At 40.6% G+C, this 26,216-nt stretch overlaps 1 protein-coding gene and 1 long non-coding RNA gene across 2 annotated transcripts; one reads left to right on the top strand and one right to left on the bottom strand.

The window, feature by feature from the left end:
• Window positions 1–3,197: 3,197 nt before the first annotated feature.
• Window positions 3,198–21,728, bottom strand: LOC110506607 (uncharacterized). The gene is made up of 3 exons (XR_002471006.3): window positions 20,932–21,728; window positions 6,751–6,865; window positions 3,198–4,229 (listed from the first exon to the last, which is right to left on the bottom strand). It is a non-coding gene; the product is annotated as an uncharacterized LOC110506607 (long non-coding RNA).
• Window positions 21,729–21,911: 183 nt separating this feature from the next.
• Window positions 21,912–26,216, top strand: LOC100135834 (FoxF1). Its single transcript, NM_001124227.1, is given in 10 exon segments — window positions 21,912–22,793; window positions 22,795–22,804; window positions 22,806–22,831; window positions 22,833–22,844; window positions 22,846–22,858; window positions 22,860–22,864; window positions 22,866–22,906; window positions 22,908–22,917; window positions 22,920–23,160; window positions 25,038–26,216. Coding segments are annotated over 10 exon segments (1,128 nt in total). The 5' UTR covers window positions 21,912–22,187; the 3' UTR covers window positions 25,202–26,216.

Genomic DNA, 26,216 nt, shown 5'->3' with positions numbered 1-26,216 from the left:
ATGTTGTTGTCTCTGTCTGACTGACTGTCTATATTGTTGTCTCTGTCTGACTGTCTATGTTGTTGTCTCTGTGTGACTCATATTGTCCCTCTCAATTTGAGCTGAAATTTCCCCATTCAATAGATACAGGATAACACACACACACGCTCACACACACACACACACACACACACACACACACACACACACACACACACACACACACACACACACACACACACACACACACACACACACACACACACACACACACACACACAGAGATAATGACATCAGAGACAGAGAGGTATGAACACTCATGTTGACTATGCTGCAGCATAAGTTCCTGTGTATTGCTTACAGGGCCAGCTGATTCATGTTTTAGCCTTACCCTCTCTCTGTGTCTGTGTGTGTGTCACAGTTTACAGTGTGCTGCCAGCAGCGGTCTGCTGGCCTGGTTAGTGGGCCTGCCTGTGTTTCAATGGGGTACAGTAGGCTGGGCTGGGGGTAGAGGGCAGATTATAATAACGGGCTAACTACAGAACGGATCACTTTCCAACACAACATGCTCCCAGACATCTGAGGATAACACACAACCACCCATACTGGAGATTCACTTCAACAAGGTCTTTCATCAGTCTTCATCAGATCAGCTTGCTCTCAACATTCATCCACACAAGACTATGTGAGAGGTGTAGACTGTTGTGTACGGCTGTGTTGTTGTTATGGTATTTTAACTAGCTGTCATTAACTGAGTTCTAACACAGACAGAACAAAGCAACTGGAGCCTTCTGTATTTCTACATCCTTGAGCATTAGTAGACTACTATTTATTCAGTATTAGAGGCCAGAATGATAAATTAAGTAAAAAGGGAACTCCACTCATATCTGATTCGAGATAGCGGCCTGAAGGGGCTCCTGTGTTTATCCCAACTCTAATGATTTCTCCTGATGCTAAAACGTTTTCTAATGAAGCTGATCCACTTAACCAAGAAGAGCAAACAGTTCAGGTCTCCACTATAGACCTTGTTCAGATTCTATTTTCCCCCTACACGCTACAACACCAATAAATGTCCAAATCCTGCCATAATAAATAACTACAGTGTAAACACTGATCTGCTCTACGTTCCCCTCTCCTGAGGAGAAATTCACCAGAAGCAGACGTTTAAAGTGTGTTTGAATTCCTGTGCTTTCCGTGACCTTTTTGGACTGCGAAAAAAGGAGTTATACTAAGGTAGTGGAATCCAACCCCTCACTGACCACGTGTCCTGAGATGTCTGCAGCCACAGGTCGTTTATGACCATCGTACATCACACTGCATTGATGTGGGAACAGGATGCACAGCCAAGTCTTCATACTGTTTAAAAGGAGGGAAGGGTTTGTAGTTCTACTCCGTTCAGTAAGATACATATTAGGGACTATAGGCTGCAGATGTCTACTGGTGTGAGAGGGCAGAAGGTCAACACCTTAGACAGGTCCTAGTGGTAATAGAGTTCATGTAAACATGGGACCACCAGAATGTTTCATTAGTGTTGAATTTATTCCAGCCTATGTTTATCTTATAGCCCAAACACATTTGCGGAAAGACAGGGAATTTATCGTCAGATCCCTAAGTGTCTCTTTCCCCCAGTTAGACAAAAATACTAGAGAACGAGGGGGAAGCCAGGGACCACTGACGTGCAATTCCATTAAATTAGACACGTAAAAAAAGACACTTTGCACGCACACACAACCTGGGAAAAGCCCATGGTGGTATTTTAAACATATGCATGTATGTTATCATATTCACCTATTTTCTGTTATTTTGTTTTGCTTGCTCAGAGTTCACAAAATACAAACCTAAACTTAAATGAACAATAATTCATGTTCAAATGAGTAAATGATTCACTTTATTTAGTACACATACTGTACATAAAAAAGGCCAATACTTTTCTGAGGGAATGCATTAATGCTATCTACAATTCCGTATCACCAATGTCTTTTTATGAAACCAACTCCTAGTCTGCCTGCCCACCTGCACTCTTCCCCACCTGTGGTACTTCAATATATCACTCATTGTAGTGTTTTGGAATTAGCAACAATATTCTTTACCTCTTATCCCAGATGTTCCTCCTCAACACCCTCCTCTCTCATTGGCTTGTTAAAAGCCATGTGAAGCCGTGCTTAAGCAGTGTGTTGCACCTACACCGACGATCCTACATGAAACATCTGCCACTTGACTGATTCCTGAATCAAATTGGCCATAGCAACAGAACGAGCTGGGGCTTTTAAAAGAGCCATTTTGTCCTAATTCATGTCCCATTACCGGATGGCCATTCATCAAATGAACCCTGCCTCCAGAAGAGAAACCTGGCAGGGACCTCCTGAATAGTGCCACAATGCTCTCTCTGCTTTCTCACTGTCTCCAGTCAGGACACACTCGGCATGTCCGGTGGCACCACTGTGTTTACCTCTGGGGTATACAGACAGACGTAGGCCAGCCGGACAGGCAGAGCTTCAGGCCATAGCTGCCAACCTGGGTGAGAACAGGAGACCCAGGCTGCTGCCTCACAGAATATGGAGGGGTTTTCCTGTATAATATGTTGTAAACATTCCCTTGGGGAAAATAAAGTTGTAAGTTGTAAGATTACTAAAATAGATTAAAATGACAAGTGAAATAAAGAGCTACCATTATGGGGCAGTATTCCCTGTTGTTACTGTATGGATATAATATGTCATCGTGGTTGCATTTCTCTTCTCTCACAGAGACCCAAGTGTAGCCATAAACTCAGTGGTGGACAGACACACAGATTTTCTGGGTCACTAAGGTCCACTGTGGAAAAGAATACAAATATAAACACACTGTCACACACACACACACACACACACATTCAAAAAACACAAATCTATGTTTTTTTACAGGACTCAAAAAATAAACACTTTTCCCAAGTCTTTAATTATAATGAACTGTGGAGAGCCTGATTACTTAATAATATGGTGATAAACACAACTATCAATCAAACCGCCTGACAGCCCTTAGAATTCAGGAGAGACTGTCCAAAATAAAAGCTGCCGACTCTCTCATTGTGGCAGAGTGTGTGTGTGTGTGTGTGTGTGTGTGTGTGTGTGTGTGTGTGTGTGTGTGTGTGTGTGTGTGTGTGTGTGAGGTGGAGACACTGGTCAGTGATGATGTTCTCCTCTCCAATATAAGGATGAAAGAAAGTAACGGAGGATGAATTGTCAGCTCGAAGCACATATTTATTTACAGAGTAAAACTAACAAGGGCACTTGCTCAAAAACAACAATTGTGCAATCACACAAGCCCACGGTGTCGAAGGCTACAGCGTGATGGTAGGCCAGGACATTGTATTTTAATCACAGGCGTTGGCCACAGTTCCATACTCATTCCAGTTTCAAGTTCAAGATAAAAAACAATGTATTTGGGAGTGCAGCGATTTCTCCTCTAAAGTGTATAATATAATCTGTATCTGGGAGAGTCAGAAATGTATTGCAATAAATTATTATATACACAGAAAAATCACATCATTTATGATTGTTGCATGAGACAGAGAAAGGAAATGACTTAATCTCTCCTAATTTCATTGGGCATAGCAAAAAACTGGAACGACTGCAACACAGTCAGCAGAAAATTATAACAAAAATAATACATGTTCGGACTATTAGCAACATATTACACAGTGATAGCAAAAACAAGCTGTACCTACATACTACAGTACACGGATCATTTCACTCAATGAGTGAATCAGACTATGAATCAGACTTCAATTACAGAATTACACTATTAATCTCATACCTTATGTTTTCATACAGTGCGCTATATTGTAGACTTACTCCCTGTTTTGGCTGATCTGTAGCTAGTCTCCCTACAGTAGTGAATAGGTTAAATAAACCCAGTGTAACGGTACAAGAGGTCAGTCACAGTGAGATGAATCAGGGCTCTGCTCTAATACTGCTGCTATTCTCTCTCACTTTGACACTTTTAGAAGACCGTGCCTTATTTCCTTCCCTGCGTGACTCCAGGAGGTAAACACACTGCTAGAGTGACTCATTACAATTCCTCACGTCGATGACCTGATACAAACGCAGGCCGGGGTCAGGGGTCAACTAGGAGGATTATGAGACGTTACAAGGTACAGTATGTCTCTCCCCCCCACCCCCCCCCCAAGTCGTGTTCTGGGCCCTGACACCCTCTGTTCCCCCGAGGAATTCATGGCTTCCTGTGGACAAACCTGCATGCCTGCCCACTCCAGCCTACAGAGAGATAGAGAGGAAAACAGAACATTAGAAAAAAAGACATTTGAGGTGATGGATCACCCTCTTCGCCAGGCCACTTCGGTGAAACAGACAGAATGCTGTCCTGATGAGCCCAGAGCCCCGGGGCCTGACGAGAGAGAGGGAGCAGCCGGAGGCGAGGTGGGGCGTCTCTGGGCTCGGGTTCGACGGTCTGCGTGGCGTAAATGAGCTTCATCCTGTTTCATGTAGTGGTGAATTGATTTACGAGTAGTGAAAAGCCTGTTTACCACCGCCTGCCAAGTTGCCTTTTCAGGCGATTGGCACTTTTGTAAAAAGGGATCTGGGAGAAAGGCCTGATCAGCACTTTGCCCTCTGCTAAGCCCAGTGTTAGAGGGAGAGGAGGTGGAGATAGTAGTGGAGGGGTCGTAGTGGTGGTGGTGGTGGGGGGGGGGGGGGGGGGGGGGCAACTTCCCTTCAAAGGCCCCTATCTGAAAAAGGGCCAAACACAATCTAGCATCAATCTCTGTGCTGTCACCCTGCACTCTGCTGCCTTTCCAGCACCATTGTTATAGAGCAGACCAACGGAAAGAGGCCGGGAGCAGGTGGAAATAAAAAGCCCTTTGACGACTGGAGGGGAAAGATTCCTCCTGAGATCCTCACGACATTTACACAAGCCCCAGGGAGCAGGGACTGGCTGTCCACGCCAGTCTGGATACACACACACCGATTCATAGGTCTGGACAAACACACACACTCTGACAGATATACTTGTACTGTCCAATTTCAGCCGCAAAACCTGTCTGCTTCACACTTTTCAACACCGTCTGGTCTACTGCTCTCAACCAAAGTATTCATCACTTACTGTTGCAGGGTGTTGCTTAGTATCACGTGTTACTAAGTAAAGTTATATTTCAGACCTTCAGTTAACTGGATATACTCAGAATCATTCTGACATGCCTGTGCTGTGCCAAAATATTTACCACGTTGTCTTTTCTGTGGTGAGAGGGAACAGTCTTTTATAATGTATGTAGGATACCCCACACTGCTGCACAGATTATTGCAGGTCTTTCAGTAGCAGTGGTCTAAGAACTCCCAGTCTTCCACGTGGTCTCAGTGACCTCTCTGGAGACCTTGACAGTATATACTGTTTATTCCTCACAGATACAGTGGAAGGCACTTTGTTGTGGGCAGAAATTAGAGACTGGGAAGTCCTCTTCATGAAAGTAGTGGTATAACACTCATCCAAACCGAGCTAGCCAGCCAGTCCAGACTGCATTACTTCACTCAGGGTAAATTAAAGATGTAAATTTTAGCAGAATGTGTCTCTCCCCGACTCCCCTTTTCTGACTCAAACATCCCAATGCATCCATCTCACCTCACCTCTCTGCCTTTCTTGCGTATCCACCTCTCTTCTGTTCCAGCTTCATCCTCCTCTCCCCTACCGCATCCCTCTTCTCCAATCGGGATCATGGGCTCAGGCCTGATGTGATCCCTGTCATATGATGCCAGTGAAGTGTGATGCTTCTCTGGGACCCCCCTCTGTTCAGGAAATGCTCTTGGCCTGTTTCCCACCCTAGCCTTCCGCTGTGTTACCATTCCAAAGCATTCCTAACTGATTCCGACCACTGCTGGGCCATGGGTTCCCACAGACAAGGAGGATCTGCTCCCCAACTCAAACAGTGGAGTGGAGGCAGGGGTATCATGTTGTGGGCTGCCAAGCCTGTTTATGGCAGGCAGAATAGCGAGGCCTAAGCTTCTCAATAGACAATTACCATCCCCACTTAGCCCACACCCCACAAACCACCTCCACATAGTTTCAATTTGTGGTTTGTATGTAGGTTGGTTCTGCTCTCAGGGCGGATTAAATATAGCCGGGGACCGTTTCAGAGGAAAACCGTAAGGGACTGACTTGGATTCGGAACTTGCATTGCAGAACGACGTCTCCCATTGTTGTGCACTGTTTGGGAATTCTTAATTGCTTTTTCCGAAGCGGCTCGACACAGGAAAATCCCCCTTCAGAATGGGAGAGAGAGAAATGGTGGTCTGTGAGTAAACACGCATATAAACACGCATCATATAAACCTGCTTACGCTCCAATCAAAGTCCCATCAGCAACTATCAAAGCCTCTGTAACTAACCTGTATCAGAGCTGGCTGTGGTCTGACTTCCCTCCCTCTCTCTGTTATGTCCTACTCTGACCGTTTCTTCTGATTGAGTTCTCCCTGTTGATATATTCCCTGGCATCTGAAACAAACTGCCCTGGACTGGCCCTGTGTTGTGTGTGAGGCTGAGGGAAGGAAGACACCGAAGGAGGTTGCACACACAGTGACATTACCCATTCACTCTCTGCCCTGTGTGGGGCAGGCTGGGAGCCCTCCAGTAGCAATATAGTATAGAGCAGAGTAGAAGCATGCAGTGTAGAACAGTGCAGGACTAAGCAGGGCGGTGGTGAGAGGGGAAAATGGTCATCTCATAGCGGTTTCTCTGGTATTCCGCTGGAGGAGAGATTACAGCCATACTCAATCTTTTCGATCCGTACCTCTCAATTATCATTAGCACTGTCTGACAGACGCAATCCCCCGGTGGAGGTCTGGTCGTCATAGGAACTGTTGCCATCACTGGAAAACCCTCTCTCTCTCATCCATCACAAAGGGCTGAAATGGGAAAAAGAAGAGTTGTGTTGGTTATATGAGCAAACTTTCATTAAACTGTACATGATATAGATATGATAAGAAGCGGGGTTGTGAATTATTAAAAGAAACAATAACGTAAAAATAAAAAGGAACACCTGATCATTAAGTAGGTCTATTGAAATTCAAGCCATTTTTCAAATGTACTGAAATTCCATTTAATTTCAAGCTTTTATCAGGAGTTAGGTTGTATAATTTGCTTTCATTTAAATGAAGTAGTATAGGATAAGGGACGCTTGATAAATCCCAGTGTTGTTTCATACAGTCAAACTGTTCTGTGGTTCATCAAAGACATTAAAGAAAGGTGTCTATTACATTAGCTTGAGGGCTATTGAGGATTATTATAATTTAGTTCAATGACTATGTGCTTTTAGACTGATTCAGAAGAGATGCAGCTCTGGTAGAAAACATGGTCATCAATAGGGGGTTATAGCTGAGAGGTAATCAGACATTAGGCAGCACTCTGGTTTGGTTCAGCGCTATTTAGCTCTAGGAATGGCACACTAAGTTAATAATAGTGTGCAGAAAATGATTGTCAGATGTCTCACTGTTAAACGATCTTGATTAAAGCATGCAGCTACTGTCCTGACTTGGCAATATTGTAAGGAAGACATAAGTAGAAAATAAACATTTGAAAAAAATATGAAAAATGTTAAACATCAATAGGGACTATTGTACTTTAATTACTTGAGGACTATATTCAGGTATAGTTTTTCTTGATTGAGAAACTGGAGATAAGCAAGAGTTGACAAAAGCACTTGAAAATAAGTGCAATAATATACAAAACCCTGCCACAATGAAAACAAAATCCACAAACACAAAAATGAAACATTTCTGGTGTTTTTCTTTTTGTTTATCATAATGAGCCACAAAAAGTCTCAAATTAAAAAAGAATAAGGACTAAATTGTTGTTTTAGTGACCATCTTCTTCCTTATGATAAATACATATTTGTTGTTTGTCTTCTTTTGTCCTATAAACATGCTGTCAGTCTGTTGCTAACACGTCAATCGCAGATATTTGACATGTTGGAACATTTTCCTTCTCGCAATGACCACATTTGGACAGTTTTGAGTTTGTAAAACTTCTGGAACTGCCAACTCTTCAACACTCGTGTCCTTCAGTCATGTCAAATATTGTTGTGGTAGTGAAACCGAGCTTGTGTGATCACAAAATAAGCCAGAAGGAATTTTACATATGCCTTTATTCATATTTTTCTATCCCTGAAAGCCGTATTTCCCTCTGAAGATACGGTTGTCAAAAATGATTCAAAGTTCAGAGAACACGAGCACTATGTTACGAATAAAATACGCAGTTGTAGCCTACTGAGAGGAATAAGTAGAGCGGCTTTCGGATTGACAATACCCCAGGGACGGTTGGGTGAGGGTTGTTGTTTGGTTGGAGCGCCAAGCTTTCCTGGGAAGCTCGGTGTTCTGACACAGCACCATCGCTGCGCGCACAAAATGACTCATCACTGTATTTGAGGTTTGCGGGTTCCCTATATTTAAGGATAACAATACGGAGTCTATTGTAGTTTAACAAGCATAAAAAGGAAATAAATTGCCAGTTTCAAATTAACCATTTAACCATTCCATTAAATTATGGATATAAACAAACTGTGCGACTGAGTTCCATGGGCTATTTAGAGAACGCATAGGGTGGTATATATTCATGTAGCCTATTTTTTTATATGTAAGAGTTCTTGTTTTGGTTTTGGTTTCTGTGTGATAATTAATCGAAATCCGTTTAATATTCTCTCTCATATTGATAATCATACGAATTGGCCTACCTAACACACTCACACAAAACATAGGTTATAAACAAATAAAGTTAACATGATTAGCTATCATTGTCGTGCAGAACAAACAATGTTAACCAGCTATAAAAAGATTATTAACTTTTCATTATCATGCAGGTTAACCTGCAATGAATGGGAATTATTGTATGTTTGATAAGATGTAATGTGACCTTGCATATTTAATTATCGCATTAGAAATAGTTAGCTTTCTAAGAGACACTTCAGGTGAATGCAGTTGAAACTGCGAAATATACCATGATAAGGGAAATGTCAGCACTGAACAGCGCATGAGTGTTCAAAACGAAATCCACAATCCAATGTTTCTCAATAAACAACAACAAATAATCATGCCTACAGAATATAAGGCCACAAATACCGAATGAATGTATTTTCCGTCTCTTGAATACTTGCAGTTTCAATTACATTTTGACTTCTAAAACGGGTCACACATTCTCCATTTTACGGGTCTGATCATAAAAACGATCAGTTAATTAAAGGCCCATTATTCCAAGTTAATTATAATTCATGTCAGTAGCCTCAGTCAATGGTTCAAATAAATTGACAAATAGAGATTTCATATAAATCTGTAAATGCAAGATTTTTCAATAGGAGAATTTGCCCACACACCGAACACACACAACGCAGTGCAACATGAGATTCCTGTTTTAGTTCGAGACATGAATGATCAATGGACATGTCACACGCTGTAGTAGGCCACCATGGAGAATCCTCGTCTTGGACTCTTTTTGCATGTGAAGCCTTCTAAACAAAGAGATGGAGAGCAAGGCGAGGTGATAGGAATATGACTGAAGTGTGTCAGACACGAGATGAATATGTGCCCAAGAGCGAAAATTGACCATTGAACTGAAAGGGTCTGTTGTGTGCCATGTGCTTATTGCCTCCCTAATTCGAATCAGAAAAAGTTACTGTTACTGAACCAGTAACAGCTTACTGTGGGATGCATTGCAAATAAAATAGGTCCTGCTCATAGGCTAAATGGCAAGCGTATCAGCAACGATATCTGAATACCTTTATCACCGACAACTTCACTAAGAAGATAATGCTATGGAATTAACAGAAAGTTGAAATGGCCTGAAACATCCCACCCTCCACACCACGTTAATTCAAAGTGGAATTGTTGGTAATTTATCGTTGAGATGTTGATCAATGAGATTTCAACCTTTATTCGCCACGTCAAAAAGACAGAAGTTGGTTGATTTCCCAATGTGTTATCACTATGCTTTAATCCATCTAAAAGCACAACCAAATGAATGAAAACAAAACAATGTATGATTTTTTAATTAGTTGTCATCTAAATGTCGAGAGTTTGGGGCTATAAGGTTATATGTTCAGTAATATGACACAAAGATAGATAATTGGCTTTAAAGTTCTGAAACCTCATTGGTTTGAATGGTGTCAGCAATTTTTTTAAATCTAGTATTCTTTTGAACTTAACAACATGAATTGGGGTATTTAGAGTACTATACAGGTAGAGAACATTGAACAAGAACAAGGCTGTGACAATAATTACATTTAGACAAAAATGCAGATATAACCTCATCGTCCCAAGCTCTCCATGTGTTATCACTGCACTTTCAACCACTTAAAAGCACAACAGTTCAAATGGGAATACAATGTTGGCTTTTTTGTACTTATTAAACAACTGCTTCAATCATTATCAATGTGCTTCATCTAATAGCACAACCGAATGAGCTGGATTGTATTTGTATTACATCAAAAGTACATAGTGCAAGTGATCAACGCTGTTTCAGACAGATATTTATATTGTGAAGATCTCCACATAGCTGGGATCTTGAACATGCACGCTTTCTATGATTACATAATGAGACTTTTATAGTTACAGTAACCTCAAAATGTGGCCATGGCTGTATTACTAATTTTAAGGTTGAATAAAAACTGTTATATTAGTTTGTAAGATGGCCTCCATTTTAGGCTATTTACTATATTACACAAGTCATATTGAATTGTGTTAGGTTGGCAAGCAACCAAATATCAACATTTATAGGAGACATATCTAATGCTGGGATAGTTTCAACTGAGACACTGGCTTAATCATATTCTTTCACTTTATTTTTGGTTTAGTTGCAGATGTGAATTCAACATATATTTGTTAATATGCTATTTACTGTATTGTAAAAGTGATATTGAATTGTGTTTGGTTGTCAACACAACCAAATGTCAACATTTTAAGGATATGTATATTTTGTGCCACTGACTTAGTCTGACTAATTCCAGTTTGTCTACAAATGAATAATTATATGTTGGATTCAGACTCCCTCTCTACCAAAAATGTAAGTTAAAGAATAGGACTAAATCAAATCAAACTTTAAATGCACTTTAATTAAAACAGTTTGATTTAGTCCTATTCTTTAACTTAGTTTTTTGGTTGAAATGGAGAAGTGAATCCAACATATTCATTATTAACTTCAAGATTAAATTTGATATCAACCAAAGCTTGAAATCCTAGGTCTATTTATTGTCTATTTTTAGTTTAACCCTGTGTTGAATTGAAACAATAGCTGTTGATGACTCACAAATGCTATATAGGCCTAGACAGTCTCATTGATGATGTATGACTTATAGAGTATGGTTACATTTAATGTGCTCTAATTACCCTTCAGAATGACTTCCATAGCAACAGTTTATATATTTAGTTAATATATATCTCAATAGTCATTATCACTATAGCACATTGGTAGTAGTCAGTGGAAAATATCAAAGCTAAGCTGGGCTTGGTTAAAACACTGGATGGGAGATCTAATAGATAGCTGTAGACAGATCATCTCTCCTGTAGGAGGTGCTGCTCTAATAGATAGCTGTAGACAGATCATCTCTCCTGTAGGAGGTGCTGCTCTAATAGATAGCTGTAGACAGATCAACTATCCTGTAGGAGGTGCTGCTCTAATAGATAGCTGTAGACAGATCAACTCTCCTGTAGGAGGTGCTGCTCTAATAGATAGCTGTAGACAGATCAACTCTCCTGTAGGAGGTGCTGCTCTAATAGATAGCTGTAGACAGATCAACTCTCCTGTAGGAGGTGCTGCTCTAATAGATAGATGTAGACAGATCAACTCTCCTGTAGGAGGTGCTGCTCTAATAGATAGCTGTAGACAGATCAACTCTCCTGTAGGAGGTGCTGCTCTAATAGATAGCTGTAGACAGATCAACTCTCCTGTAGGAGGTGCTGCTCTAATAGATAGCTGTAGACAGATCATCTCTCCTGTAGGAGGTGCTGCTCTAATAGATAGCTGTAGACAGATCATCTCTCCTGTAGGAGGTGCTGCTCTAATAGATAGCTGTAGACAGATCATCTCTCCTGTAGGAGGTGCTGCTCTAATAGATAGCTGTAGACAGATCATCTCTCCTGTAGGAGGTGCTGCTATAATAGATAGTTGTAGACAGATCAACTATCTTGTATGAGGTGCTGCTCTAATAGATAGCTGTAGACAGATCAACTCTCTTGTAGGAGGTGCTGCTCTAATAGATAGCTGTAGACAGATCATCTCTCCTGTAGGAGGTGCTGCTCTAATAGATAGCTGTAGACAGATCAACTCTCCTGTAGGAGGTGCTGCTCTAATAGATAGCTGTAGACAGATCAACTCTCCTGTAGGAGGTGCTGCTCTAATAGATAGCTGTAGACAGATCAACTCTCCTGTAGGAGGTGCTGCTCTAATAGATAGCTGTAGACAGATCAACTCTCCTGTAGGAGGTGCTGCTCTAATAGATAGCTGTAGACAGATCAACTCTCCTGTAGGAGGTGCTGCTCTAATAGATAGCTGTAGACAGATCATCTCTCCTGTAGGAGGTGCTGCTCAGCCTATTGTTTTTTCTGATAGTGGATATAATGGTGAAGATTTGATGTTATTTAAAAAGGTACAAATTCAACATATTTTATAGAAGGTTTGTCTATGTTGAAAATTGGTTACCATGATGACAATTATACAATTATACAATTATATGACAAGTATATAGCCTCCTCATTGTTATGATAGTGTTACTTTTGAATCTTTTTTACTTTAGTTTATTTGGTAAATATTTGTTTAACTTCTTGAACTGCACTGTTGGTTAATTAAGGGCTTGTAAGTAAGCATTTCAAGGTAAGGTCTACCCTTCTTGTATTCGGTGCATGTGACATACAGTTGATTTAAATTGTGTGGTTAAAATTTCACTCTCAAATCAACTGTTAATGTTCATGACTTTTTGCAAATCCAACGTATTTTCCAGGTAGATTCAACGTCACAATATGTTGACAAATGACTTTGAAACAAAGTTGACTCAACCAGTTTGTGCCCAGTGGGATATGGTGAATTCGTTTTCTTCATGATAGATGTGTGCGCGTCCTGTTGTAGCCTATATACTGGACTATATTTGACTGGAACGAATTGCAAAAATCGCTGAAGTTGGAGACTTTCATCTCCCTCACCAACTTCAAACATCTGCTATCTGAGCAGCTAACCGATCGCTGCAGCTGTACATAGTCTATCGGTAAATAGCCCACCCATTTTTACCTACCTCATCCCAATACTGTTTTTATTTATTTACTTTTCTGCTCTTTTGCACACCAATATCTCTACCTGTACATGACCATCTGATCATTTATCACTCCAGTGTTAATCTGCAAAATTGTAATTATTCGCCTACCTCATGCCTTTTGCACACAATGTATATAGACTCCCCTTTTTTCTACTGTGTTATTGACTTGTTAATTGTTTACTCCATGTGTAACTCTGTGTTGTCTGTTCACACTGCTATGCTTTATCTTGGCCAGGTCGCAGTTGCAAATGAGAACTTGTTCTCAACTAGCCTACCTGGTTAAATAAAGGTGAAATAAAAAAATACAAAAATAAAAATACCGTGGGTAGTGTCCTCGGTATCGTGGGACACTGGAGTTACAGCGCCAAAAGGACTCCCCTCTCCCTCGCCTTCACTCACACCCGCGCGCGCCTTGGAGGTCCAGCAGCGAGATCTTGCCAAGTAAATTAAAAAGTCGTAGAACGCGATTCTATAGTGCTGTTGATTGCATGAAAGGGTGGGGCCCCTCAACTATACCGTTCAGATCAATGTAGAGGCCCAATGAGCGCAATCAGCGGTCTGCTAGCAATCCAGTCCTTTCTCATTCACATAAACACCACTTGAACAAAAATATACACGGCCACCTACCGCGCCAGAGAAAGTGATGAGGGGGGTGCACACACCTCGACATTATACTGTTTTCAATTAAAACGACAACGCTAGATGGCCTAAGCGACGCACGAGACAGAGATATCTAGTTTCAGACCATTGGAAATGGAAATCTGCAGTAATGTATATACTGATGATGCATTGTTCCGAAAATAGCCAAGAGTGTAAAAGGGAATCAACATTGTTTGTGTTATTGGGACAATGACAGGTGAAATGTCCCCCAAAATTGCTTAAAATTCAACTTTACATTCATGTGTATATTTTATATTGTGTATTGTCCATTAAAGTAGATCAGAATATTACTGAAATGACAAATTGTTGTTGATATTACAACGATTTTCTTAAATTTGGCTAGTCATAAAACAAAGGGGGAAAAAAAAACAAATGAGCATACCTTTGCTGATTTCGCTGTTGGATTTCAAATGGTACATTAACAAACAGGCTAGACATGTGGGCACGGAAAGTGTGAATGAGTATTTTCATTGTAATGTATCAAGATATCTGCAATCGTTCTTAAAAAACGAAATACTCATAGGCCTTGGCCAAATGATGCATTGTATAATGATTGTTCCCAACACATGCCTATTAAAACAAAGACAACATGTTTAATTGTTGAACTGTTTTCCATACAGTGCATTACAGCAACATAATGTGCATGTTACATGTACCCTCCACGTATCCTACTGGAATTGTGCACGGGATGCTCCATTATGTGCATCTTTTGTCAAAATCTTGTCATAGAGAGGACTTTGTTACCATGTTTCCCTTGAACTACTTCTTAAGAAATATATCAAATGTAAAAATAGGACAAAAGTATATATACCCATAGGCCTACATATTTGGACAATATGGATAGCCAGGTTTAAAACATGTATTTGCCTTGGCATTCTCACACGACGCCCTGAGTTGCATAACACGCACAATATGTGTTTTATTATAAATATTATAAATATGTGTATTATTTCATGTAAGATATAATATGTTGGTTTCAGGATTTCAGAAAACACATTTTACCAAACTATTCTTTCCGTTGTTGTTCAAATTTTAGATACTGTATTCATTTTATTTAATTTACTCAGAACTATTTTGAGAATGATATATCTACATTTAGCAGCACCTTCAGAAAGTATTCACACCTTCCCTTGTTCCACAGTTTGTTGTGTTACAGTCTGAATTTAAATACTAATTAAAATCTTTTGTCACACACACACACACACACACACACACAACATCAAAGTGGAATTATGTTTTGGAAGTTTTTGGAAATTAACTAAACATGAAAAGCTGAATTGTCTTGAGTCAATAAGTATTCAACCCCTTTGTTTTGGCAAGCCTAAATAAGTTCATCAGAAAAAATGTGCTTAATTAGTTGCATGGCACCTTCTGGTATATGGGTAAAAAACATGGTGAAGTTAATAATTACACGTTGGATGGTGTATTAATACACCCAGTCACTACAAACACACAGGTGTCCTTCCTAACTCAGTTGCCGGAGAGGAAGGAAACCGCTCAGGGATTTTACCATGAGGCCAATGGTGACTTTAAAACAGTTATATAGTTTTATGGCTCTGACAGGAGAAAACTGAGGATGGATCAACAACATTGTAGTTATTTCACAATACCAACCTAAATTACAGAGTGAAAAGAAGGAAGCCAGTACAGAATAAAAATATTCCAAAAGATGCACCCTATTTGCCACAAGGCACTAAACTAATACTGCAAAAAATGTGGCTAAGCAATTCAACTTTATGTCCGGAATACAGTGCTATGTTTAGGGAAAATCTAATACAACACTGAGTACCACTCTCCATATTTGCAAGCATAGTGGTGGCAGGATCATGTTATGGGTATGGTTGTCATCATTAAGGGACTGGGCAGTTTTTCAGGATAACAAAAAACAGAATGGAGCTAAGCATTGGACAATAACCTAAAACACAAATCTACACTGGAGTTGCTTACCAAGACAGTGAATGTTCCTGAGTGGCAGTCTTGATATAGGGTTTTTCTTTATTTTGACTATTTTCTACATTGTTGAATAACAGTAAAACTTTAGACACACCTACTCATTCAAGGGGTTTTCTTTATTTGTACTATATTTCTACATTGTAGAATAATGGTGAAGACATCAAAACTATGAAATAACACATACGGAATCATGTAGTAACAAATAGATTGAAATAGAGACTCTTCAAAGTAGCCACCCTTTGCCTTGATGACAGCTTTGCACACTCTTGGCATTCTCAGGTAGTCACCTTGAATGCATTTCAATTAACAGGTGTGCCTTGTTAAAAGTTAATTTGTGGAATGTTGTTCCTTCTTAATGCGTTTGAGCCAATCAATCAGTTGTGTTGTGACAAGGTAGGGATGGTATACAGAAGATAGCCCTATTTGGTAAAAGACCAAGTCCATATTATGGCAAGAACAGCTCAAATAAGTAAAGAGAAATTACACACCATCATTACTTTAAGACATGAAGGGCAGTCAATACGGAACATTACAAGTGCAGACGCAAAAACCATCAAGCGCTATGATGAAACTGGCTCTCACGAGGACCGCCACAGGAATGGAAGAGGATACATTAATTAGAGTTAACAGCACCTCAGATTGCAGCCCAAATAAATTATTCACAGAGTTCAAGTAACAGACACATCTCAACATCAACTGTTCAGAGGAGACTGCGTGAATCAGGCCTTCATGGTTGAATTGCTGCAAGGAAACAACTACTAAAGGAGAGTGATGGAGTGCTGCATCAGATGACCTGGTCTCCAATCACCTGACCTCAACCCAATTGAGATGGTTTGGGATGAGTTGGACCGCAGGGTGAAGGAAAAGCAGCCAAAAAGTGCTCAGCTTATGTGGGAACTCCTTCAAGACTGTTGAAAAAGCATTCCAGGTAAAGCTGTTTGAGAGAATGCCAAGAGTGTGCAAAGCTGTCAAGGTGGCTACTTTGAAGAATCTAAAATATATTTGGATTTGTTTAACACTTATTGGGTTATTACATGATTCCATATGTATTATTTCAGAGTTTTGATGTCTTCACTATTACTCTACAATGTAGAAAATAGTTTTTTTTTTTAAACAGAAAAAAACTTGAATGAGTAGGTGTGTCCAAAACTGACTGGTACTATATAACTATATATTTTATACAAATGGTATAATTTTTCTTCCACTTTGACAGAGTATTGTGTGTAGATTGTTTACAAAAAAAATTAAATTACATCAATTTTAATCTAACTTTGTAAAAACAAAATGTGGAAAAAGTCAAGGGGTGGGAATACTTTCTGAAGGCACTGTAATTACATTTGCATAGTACTAGCATTATGGGCTTTACATTAGGTTATTCTGTGTGATCACGTTGGTTAATTGACCAAGATGCAAGAGCCCATAGCCCAGAAATGGGTCAAGTAAGTAAAAGAACAGAATTGCAAAGCGTATTTGATATTCTGCAGTAAATCATTGAATAATATTTAGGCATGGCACAACTATACACAATTTTTTAAAGCATTATCCTATATTTAGCATCAAAATAAATGCATCTCTTGACTTTTAGAAAATGCTTTACTAAGTAAACAAAGTATAATTCCAAATCAAGGTTCTCTTCTAAAATCCTGAGGCGTGCAAAGAAGCGACTTCAAGTGCATCCAGGCCCAATGAACTAGCGGCTCTAAGGTGCAGTTATACATTTGATCGATCAATCCGTCACAAAGCTCTCCAAACAACTCTGCTGCAGCCTTTTGGTGACCCTCTCCGTCTCCACTCCAACACTGAAGCGGGTAACACACTGATTTCTCAGTGTCGAGACCGTCATTTCAGTTTCTAAACAAACTCAGGACTAATTTTGTTTATCAATTATATATTATATAAATGGCCTATAAGACTAATTACAACAGTAGTTTGTTAAATGTCCAGTAGCCTTCACAGTTTTTTTTTTTAAATGGTCCCTTGATCAAAAACATTTAATTTATGTTCTGGAGGCTCGTTTTTCCATCACCAAGTTTTCTGAATGGTAATGGCAGCTGCAAAAAAACTACAAATAAAGATTAAATAAATAATCTTTATATCTAACAAAATATTGTTATCAGATTTGGCATTCAATGGTTGTGGTGGGTAAAACAGTATGTGACATGCTGAGGTTTCTCTCTTACAGCATTGTCGAGGAATCACCTCGCAGTCATATTAACTAAAGAAAGTAGCAGTTCTAATGTATAATTGGACAAGCTAGTATACTTTATATCATATAGCCTAAGGCTAATTCAAGGTTTAGGCTGAATTAAAATCTCCCTACCAGTGAATGCAAGATAAATAAGACACAGAGTGTATCACTGTACAGTGCACAGCTTCAGCAGTATGCCTATCACCGTTGATTGAAATGTCCAGGCACAGAGTGTTGTAGTTGTACAACAAAAGTTGCTAAAAATAAAGGCCATGTGTTTAAAATGTGTGTTTGGATAGCTGCATGCTTATAAGACGGGGATCTTGGGATGGTATATCCTCGTCTTCGCTGAGATCTGTTGCAAAAGGGATATCTAATGTTTATAATCCATATTCATGGTCATTTCAACATACAGACAAAAATTCAATCCCACCCTCAATAATATAATGCATCATTACATCCATGTAAAAGAAAACATAAAATAGGCCTTTGGGTCAAATTTCGTCGATTGGATAACAATGAGACCATTTGGAGAGGCTTTCTGTTGAGACACGCATACATGCTGGGCTGGCCGAATGATGTGGAATTCCTCCACCTAAGTGGTCGAACATTCCTGAGGATGCAACGCTGTCAAATATTTCATTCGAGGACGTCATGGAAAAAGTACATGAAATAAACTAGGAGGGGCAAGTGGGAAGTGGTGACCTCGGATTGCCGTAAAATGACGACAAACACAATCCTGCAACAGTGACATTACCAGAGTAAATCTATACCATTAGAGTTCACCCTTTCCTCAATATGTCCATGTAACATTTAGGCTGCCTAACATGGGTAAGGCGGTAAAGCATGTTAACTAAGAAACATATATTCCATAGAAGATAAATATGGCCAAAGGGACTTCAGCCAATGTTAGTTATGCAATGTACTATGGAAATAAATCAATAGAATTTAGAGGACACCATAACTCGTTTAAAACCACAGTAACAATCATTTGACTGACGGAAAATCGTCTATAATATCAACTGAGAGTCCAGAGGGACCCTTAATAATTATGCGTAGCTGTCAACAGCTTTTTGCGGAGGGGTTTAACAACGCGCCACTCATCGGCGCGTCCCCCTTCAAAGATCAATGGAGCAACTCGCGTCCCACTAGTTTGGGTAAACATTTAGGGATCGATTAGCCGTGGACATTAGTTTTTCAAAGTGTATGTCAAAGACGAGTGGCGGGGTTAAAGTGTGTGAGAGGGCTATTCGGCGTGGTGACGGGCACGACGTGTTGAAACAAGGCGTGATTCTCGGAATGAAGTCATCAACGGTAATTAAATGCAGGGGGAAAGAGAGAATGCAAGCTCGCCTGCCCCCTCTCTCTGCGCGCTGGGTGGTCCGCTCCCCTGATAAATGCGTGGGCCTCATTCCAAGCGAGCGCCCTGTGTAGGGACCGGTTAAAACAATACTACTACCTATATACATTTCTTTACTTAGGTTTCAAACTCAGCCGCAACAGCAAATCCCACCATTCTACCTCTCGCATGGCCCGTGTAGTTGACAACGGAGATTTGTATATTTTCTTATTTGCTTTACCCTTTGGCAAAAACGTCACAAAGGAGCCAAGCCAACAACGGCATTTACGGGTTTTTGTTGGAACACAGGCTGTCCTTCAAATACATGTAGGCCTGTACAGCTTCAGAACATCATCTTACGGTTTAATAAATAAATCATGTCATTTTCATGTGGCCTTAGTTTTCGAAGTTTGATCAAATTAGTAGGCCTAAATAACCTACAATATCCTCCTGTAGACGCATATTTGTAGGACCACTACATTTATTTGTAGAATATAATTCAAAAGACTTTTACTTTTATGACCCCCAAAATGTATTATAACATTTTGTATTTACAATTTGCCAAAGTATCTGTGACTGATTTGCGTTATTGCATATCCAATATGTGCATTAATTACAAGATTGTAAAAGTATATAATAAAATTGTCTAACAACCCGGCAAACCAAAACAGCAGAACCACCGCGAGCCATCCCGGAGAGTAAACCCACGTACCAGGAGCGCCTGAGTGAGGGTTGAGGGGCTGAGAGCTTGTGCGCTCTCCGGGGAACAATGAACAGTCTGCTGTCAACATATTTAGTCTATGGACCGGCGGCTCTCCACTACACACATACATATATCCTAGCGGTTCAAGGCTTAAATTAATAACCAGAAACTGGTTACATTTAGAATGGTGGATGAGGTACAATGAAGCGCTTGAAGACCTAGTGTAAAAAGTGCTGCTCAAAAACAATACATTTTCTGAATGTACTTATTTTCTTATTCTAATTTTCCAAACGATAAGCCTGAAAATGATGAGCCTGAAAATGATGAGCCTAAGACAGGTCTTAGTTAATAAGGAATGCCCTTCGAACTTTTCAAAAAGGAAAATAAAGTAGACCTATGTGCTACATCGCTTAACTTTGTAACTCAGATGATATTTGTTACTATTTTTCTATGACACTATAGTCTGGTTAGGCTGCCCACCACATTACAATCAATTTATATTTTATCTTTATTTAAATAGGCAAGTCAGTTAAGAAAAAAATCGTATTTTCAATGACGGCCTAGGAACAGTGGGTTAACTGCCTTGTTCAGGGGCAGAATGACAGATTTTTACATTGTCAGCTCGGGGATTCGATCTTGCATCCTTTCAACAAGTCCAAAGCTCTAACCACTAGGCTACCTGTCGAAATGACTAATGAGACCATCATATGGCGTCCTATCTAATTCGCACTTCTAACTGCACAACAGGTCTAGTAAATCTCGATTGGAACTAAATTGAGAAGGCCCGCAGCCATATCGCTGTCTTGTTTTAACTGACAAAAGTTTAAAGTGACTTACCTTGACTCGAGCACCATTCTGAGGAGAGAGTGTTTGGTGGGCGTCGATCTAAAGTCCTCAGCCGAGTTTCAGTGCTCAATGTTCGGCTGGGCTCAGAGCTCTTTCCCTCAGTTCTCCTGTGTGAACATAATAATTATACATGATTGAAATCTCTTTCTGCATTTACGTTGAAAAGTCCTATCCATACACAAGGAGCTGTCTAAAACGGACATAATGCATCAGATTGAGTATGAGCTGATCTAGCGGGGCTTTTTGCTTGATTTTTTATTTAAAGAAGGCCAGGGAAAATGTTTACATTTTGCTGTATAAACATCCTGCCCATGTTCCTGTCTATCTTTTAAAGAAATCAGCTGCGTGGTCTTGGAATAGGGGCATTTTCTTTCAAATAAGCGTATTTTAAGCAACATTTTAAACATACTTCACACTTTAATAAGTCAAAGTCAGTGAAATGTGCTATGGTGAGGTTGACCTGCTGTATCTGACAAGTGGAAAACCAGTTTTATATATCACGGTGGTTGTGCATACAAGCTTAGTAAAAACATACATTTTCAAAAACATTGTTTAAGTAATATTGTCGTTGCGGAAATAAAGACTATTCAACTTTGCAAAGTTCTAGCATAGGTTGTAGGCTGTTGTATTAGGCTACCATTTACATTCTGAAAGATGTTCTAGTAGGCTATGTCCTATATTTGAAAATAATTCTTGTTTCACGCCATGCAATTAAAAAATGATAATTTTCTGTTGAATAAAATGTAATTCTGAGTGTTAAGAAAGATCCACTTCACTGATTCTGAGTTGGGGAAAAAAACTGCTCCCATACAAACTAAAGCCAGGCAGATGTGTGTGAGTGGGAGGGGACTGGGCGGGCCCGGTGCGCCAATGACGTCCTGATGGTCAAGAGCTCGAGCTAGCAAGGCGCTGATGGCAACGGATAAGTAAAAGGCGAGCTCCTCCGGACTCACCGACAGAAGTTGAAGTAGCTCCCGTTTCTCCCCCATTTCAATTTGGACACTCGCTACGGGTTTCAGGGTTCACATTGGCTAAGGAATTTAGGCACCAAAAGGAAGAGCGCAATAACGCACGGTTTACAGAAATTCAGCTTTGCATTTGACCGTGCGTAGTTCAACAGCATTGAGATTATTGGTAACCATCTTAAACTTTTCTTTGATTATTTATACGAAGTTTCTAGTACTACTTCAAAACGAGGACGTGAATATTTTTGTCAAACATTTGTCATTGCGCTGATAGTCTAACTAATGACGGCAGAGGTCCAGCAGCCACCAGCGCAGACTCCTGCCCAGAGCAGCCCGATGTCTTCCCCGGAGAAGCCCCACGGACAGACCACTGTGATGGAGACCGCCTCCTCCACCACCAAAACCAAAAAGACCAACGCGGGGATCCGCCGTCCGGAGAAACCCCCATACTCTTACATTGCGCTGATAGTCATGGCTATCCAGAGCTCTCCCACCAAACGCCTGACGCTCAGTGAAATTTACCAGTTCCTCCAGAGCCGCTTCCCATTTTTTAGAGGCTCTTACCAAGGATGGAAGAATTCCGTGCGTCACAACTTGTCCCTGAATGAGTGCTTCATAAAGCTGCCCAAGGGGCTCGGACGGCCCGGGAAGGGCCACTACTGGACTATCGACCCAGCCAGTGAGTTCATGTTCGAGGAGGGATCCTTCCGCAGGAGGCCGCGGGGCTTCAGGCGTAAATGCCAGGCGTTGAAGCCCATGTACAGCATGATGAACGGCCTGGGATTCAACCACCTCCCCGAGTCCTATAACTTCCAGGGGAGCGGCGGGGGCCTGTCCTGTCCGCCCAACGGCTTGTCTCTGGACAGCGGGATTGGGATGATGAATGGACACTTGGCAGGCAACATGGAGGGGATGGGTCTGGCCGGGCACTCCATGTCCCACTTGTCGGCCAACAATGGACATTCCTACATGGGGAGCTGCACAGGATCCACGGGGGGCGAGTACCCCCACCACGACAATTCAGGCTCGCCCCTGCTCACCAGCGGGGGAGTGATGGAGCCGCATCCCGTCTACTCAAGCTCGGCCTGGGCTCAAGCGCCTTCATCCTCTCTGAATAACGGAGGTTCTTACATCAAGCAGCAGCCACTGTCTCCCTGCAACCCCGGGGCGAACCCGCTGCAGCCCAGTTTACCCACGCACTCTCTAGACCAGTATAATCTTCATCAGAACGGACACAGTAACACGGATCTGCAAGGTAAACTAACATCGCCAAATGATTACGCATGCCTTTTACAGTCAGTCATACCCAATAGCCTAAAATGTGTGCGAAATAAACACTAAGCCTAGGCTATAGCCCACTAATTGCTTTGAACCAAATCCAAAACTTCTAAAATAAATTATAAACGAGGTGAAGAAAAATGAAAATATATAGGCATATAGAGAGAGCATTGTTTCACAGAAAGCAGATACAAATTTAACGAAGATTACATTACTGATATTGGCCAGCTACATGCAAAGGTCTTTAGGCAGCCGTCACCTACTGCAATCAGTTCAGTAGGCAAAGATAGGGACTGGGCATGCTCAGTGCATTTGCTTTTACATAGGCCAAAAACAACTCCAATATGCCACAGTTTTTGGCGGACAATATTGGTAGCAATAATGGTTGTCTTGGAAATAAGGAAATGGACGCAAGAAACGATCGTCGAATTATCTAGCAAGGAGGTTAAGTAATTCAGTTTCCTGTCCTCATTTAACTGGCCAAGGAGTGGGACAACAGCGGGTTTAACCCTCACTCTGTTTTCCTATATAAATTCCTGGAGGTGGTTTAAGGAAGCACGCGGACGGCACGTCTTCTGGGACAATTGTTGGTGCCAATCTAGAGACAAAAACAACAAGCGCGAGCCGGAGTCAGCCAACTCAAGCCCTCGAGGCACCCGGTCCTCCGGGATTTGCGTGCGAGCAGGCCACTGCCAATTAGAACTATCCCACCCTCGAGATCTCCAGACGGTTCTCTGCCTCAACAGTTCCCTACGACAGCTCCAATCAGAGGGGTAGACAGACCGGGGTTTTCCCAAATTAAATGAAAGATTATCTACCCAAATTACAATTAATTGTTCTTGAAAAGGCAATTTAGGAAGAATTGATCCTATTTAACAATTTTCTGAAAAGATTTCGGCAATACTAGTCCTACTTCAATCGACTTTTATATCATAGTATAATTTTACAATATAGGCTAAATAATGCAATGCACAATATTACAATTCACCCTATAAATAACAAATTAGTCCAACATCAAAAAGCTCAGCAGTCACTTTTTATTTTTATTTTATTTTTTACATTTTCTTTCTACAGATAAAGGTAAATGTGTATGATGATGGATAATTTAGGACTATATGCAATCACCCAGTGGCAATACTAGTTTCTTAATTTTCCTTGTACCCACAAATATGTATTTCTAACTCATTTGCTACCACCTTTTCTTTATTCAAAAGGCACTCGCATATCTGAGCAATCATTTTTTGCAGGTGCATGGTAACAGTTGGACAAGATGAGGGGAAAAGGACACCGCACACTGCTCTTGATAGTATCACTGATCTTTAATAAGCTTATGTATCATCCTCACGGTCTTCTTCAGAGCTTTTGAGTTAAAAAATAAATAAAAATAGCACCCTTATGTAGACCTAGCCCCACCCACATCCGTTCCACGCATCGAAAGGGGTTGGAGGCGAAGGAAAAACAAACAAGTGCTACCAAATATAACAATGTGAATTTCATAAATATTCGAATCACGTGTGTAAATAAGACGTATTAAACACATTTAAAACCACAATGACATAGACCTATCGAGCAAGTTTTCATAAATCATTGGGTACCTGTGAGGCCGAGACTTAAGCTTATTAAAGATCAGTGATACTATCGAGAGCAGTGTGTGGTGTCCTTTTCCCCTCATCTACCACCTTTTCTTTAAAATGCTGGCCTATATCCTTCTCGACTTGTGGTTCTTACTAGCCCATTCAAAAAGACAACCATATTGTGTTTGCCAATTGACAGCAACAAATTCATATTGGGTTGACATGCTATATGGCATAATGCGAATTAAAATATTATTTACTCTTGTATCTGTATTCTTAGGTATTCCACGGTACCATTCCCAGTCTCCCAGTATGTGTGACCGGAAGGAGTTCGTCTTCTCCTTCAACGCGATGACGTCCTCAACGATGCATTCGCCCAGCAGCAGTTCCTACTATCACCACCAACAGGTTGCCTACCAGGACATCAAGCCCTGCGTCATGTGACAGGCCTTACAGTGAATAACGGACATCACTGACTTGAGCCACTAAAGCCAAAGCGGCTGCAGGGCTGAGACGAGGGAGCAACCCAACCCTTGGGAGGTAGGAGAGAAGGCAGGCCCTGGAGCGCGCTGTAAGAGAAGCAACAGTAACGCCAGAGAACCCATAAACGAAACAACTTTTCACACAAAAAAAAGGATTTGGTACAGAGACATAAATACTGCAAATACAGATTGTTAAACTTCAGTGTTTCTCTCTCAGAAACCAAAAATGGAGTGGAAATATCACAGAATAGCCTTGTGGTGTAGGCCTAAGCTGTGGGCTATCTTCGAGAAATGTCTGTGTGCCACACAAGAGGTAAAGCAGAGACCGGTCGACACTCACCTTATGCATCTCAACCCCAGCTGCCGCTTGGTACTATAACTCTGCGGGCGGATGACTACCACTTGAGAATATTTTACAATGTACAATAATGTGTATTATTTTTGTTATGCATTCAAAAGATATACTGCGGGGACAATTTCATTGCTCATTTATCCGGGTTAGGCTACTCGGCTCTATCGAAATGATAGTTAGATTTTTATTTGATTTTCTGAGAAGTTTAAACTAAGCTATAGGCTACACAATGCATTAACATTTTTAAATCAACAACAACACGATCTGAATTAAGGAAGGATGAAGGCACTTTTTTTTAAATAGCAAAGGGCAACTTCTTATTTATTCTGTGCATATTTTTAATTGTACACTTATAGCCACAATGTTGAAGTATGCTTTATTGGCAATATTTGCCATGACGCGTTCTTATTTGTTCTAAAAACGGAAATTGAAGATATAGATGTAAGCACTGTTAGTTAAATGTCTATTTAGGTGTATATATCCGTGTAGCCACCCGTTATTTTTCAGCACTGTATAAATTGTAAATGATGTTATGCTGAGTGTTGGCATACTCGAGTGTCTTTAGATTAGTCTGTATATTACTACACACGATCTGTATACAATTAAACGTATTGGCATGCAGTTT

Source organism: Oncorhynchus mykiss, chromosome 26 (assembly GCF_057628025.1).
Source record: "Oncorhynchus mykiss isolate SJ-2025 chromosome 26, ASM5762802v1, whole genome shotgun sequence".
Classification (NCBI taxonomy): Eukaryota; Metazoa; Chordata; class Actinopteri; order Salmoniformes; family Salmonidae; genus Oncorhynchus; species Oncorhynchus mykiss.
This window is presented reverse-complemented; position numbering and strand designations above follow the sequence as displayed.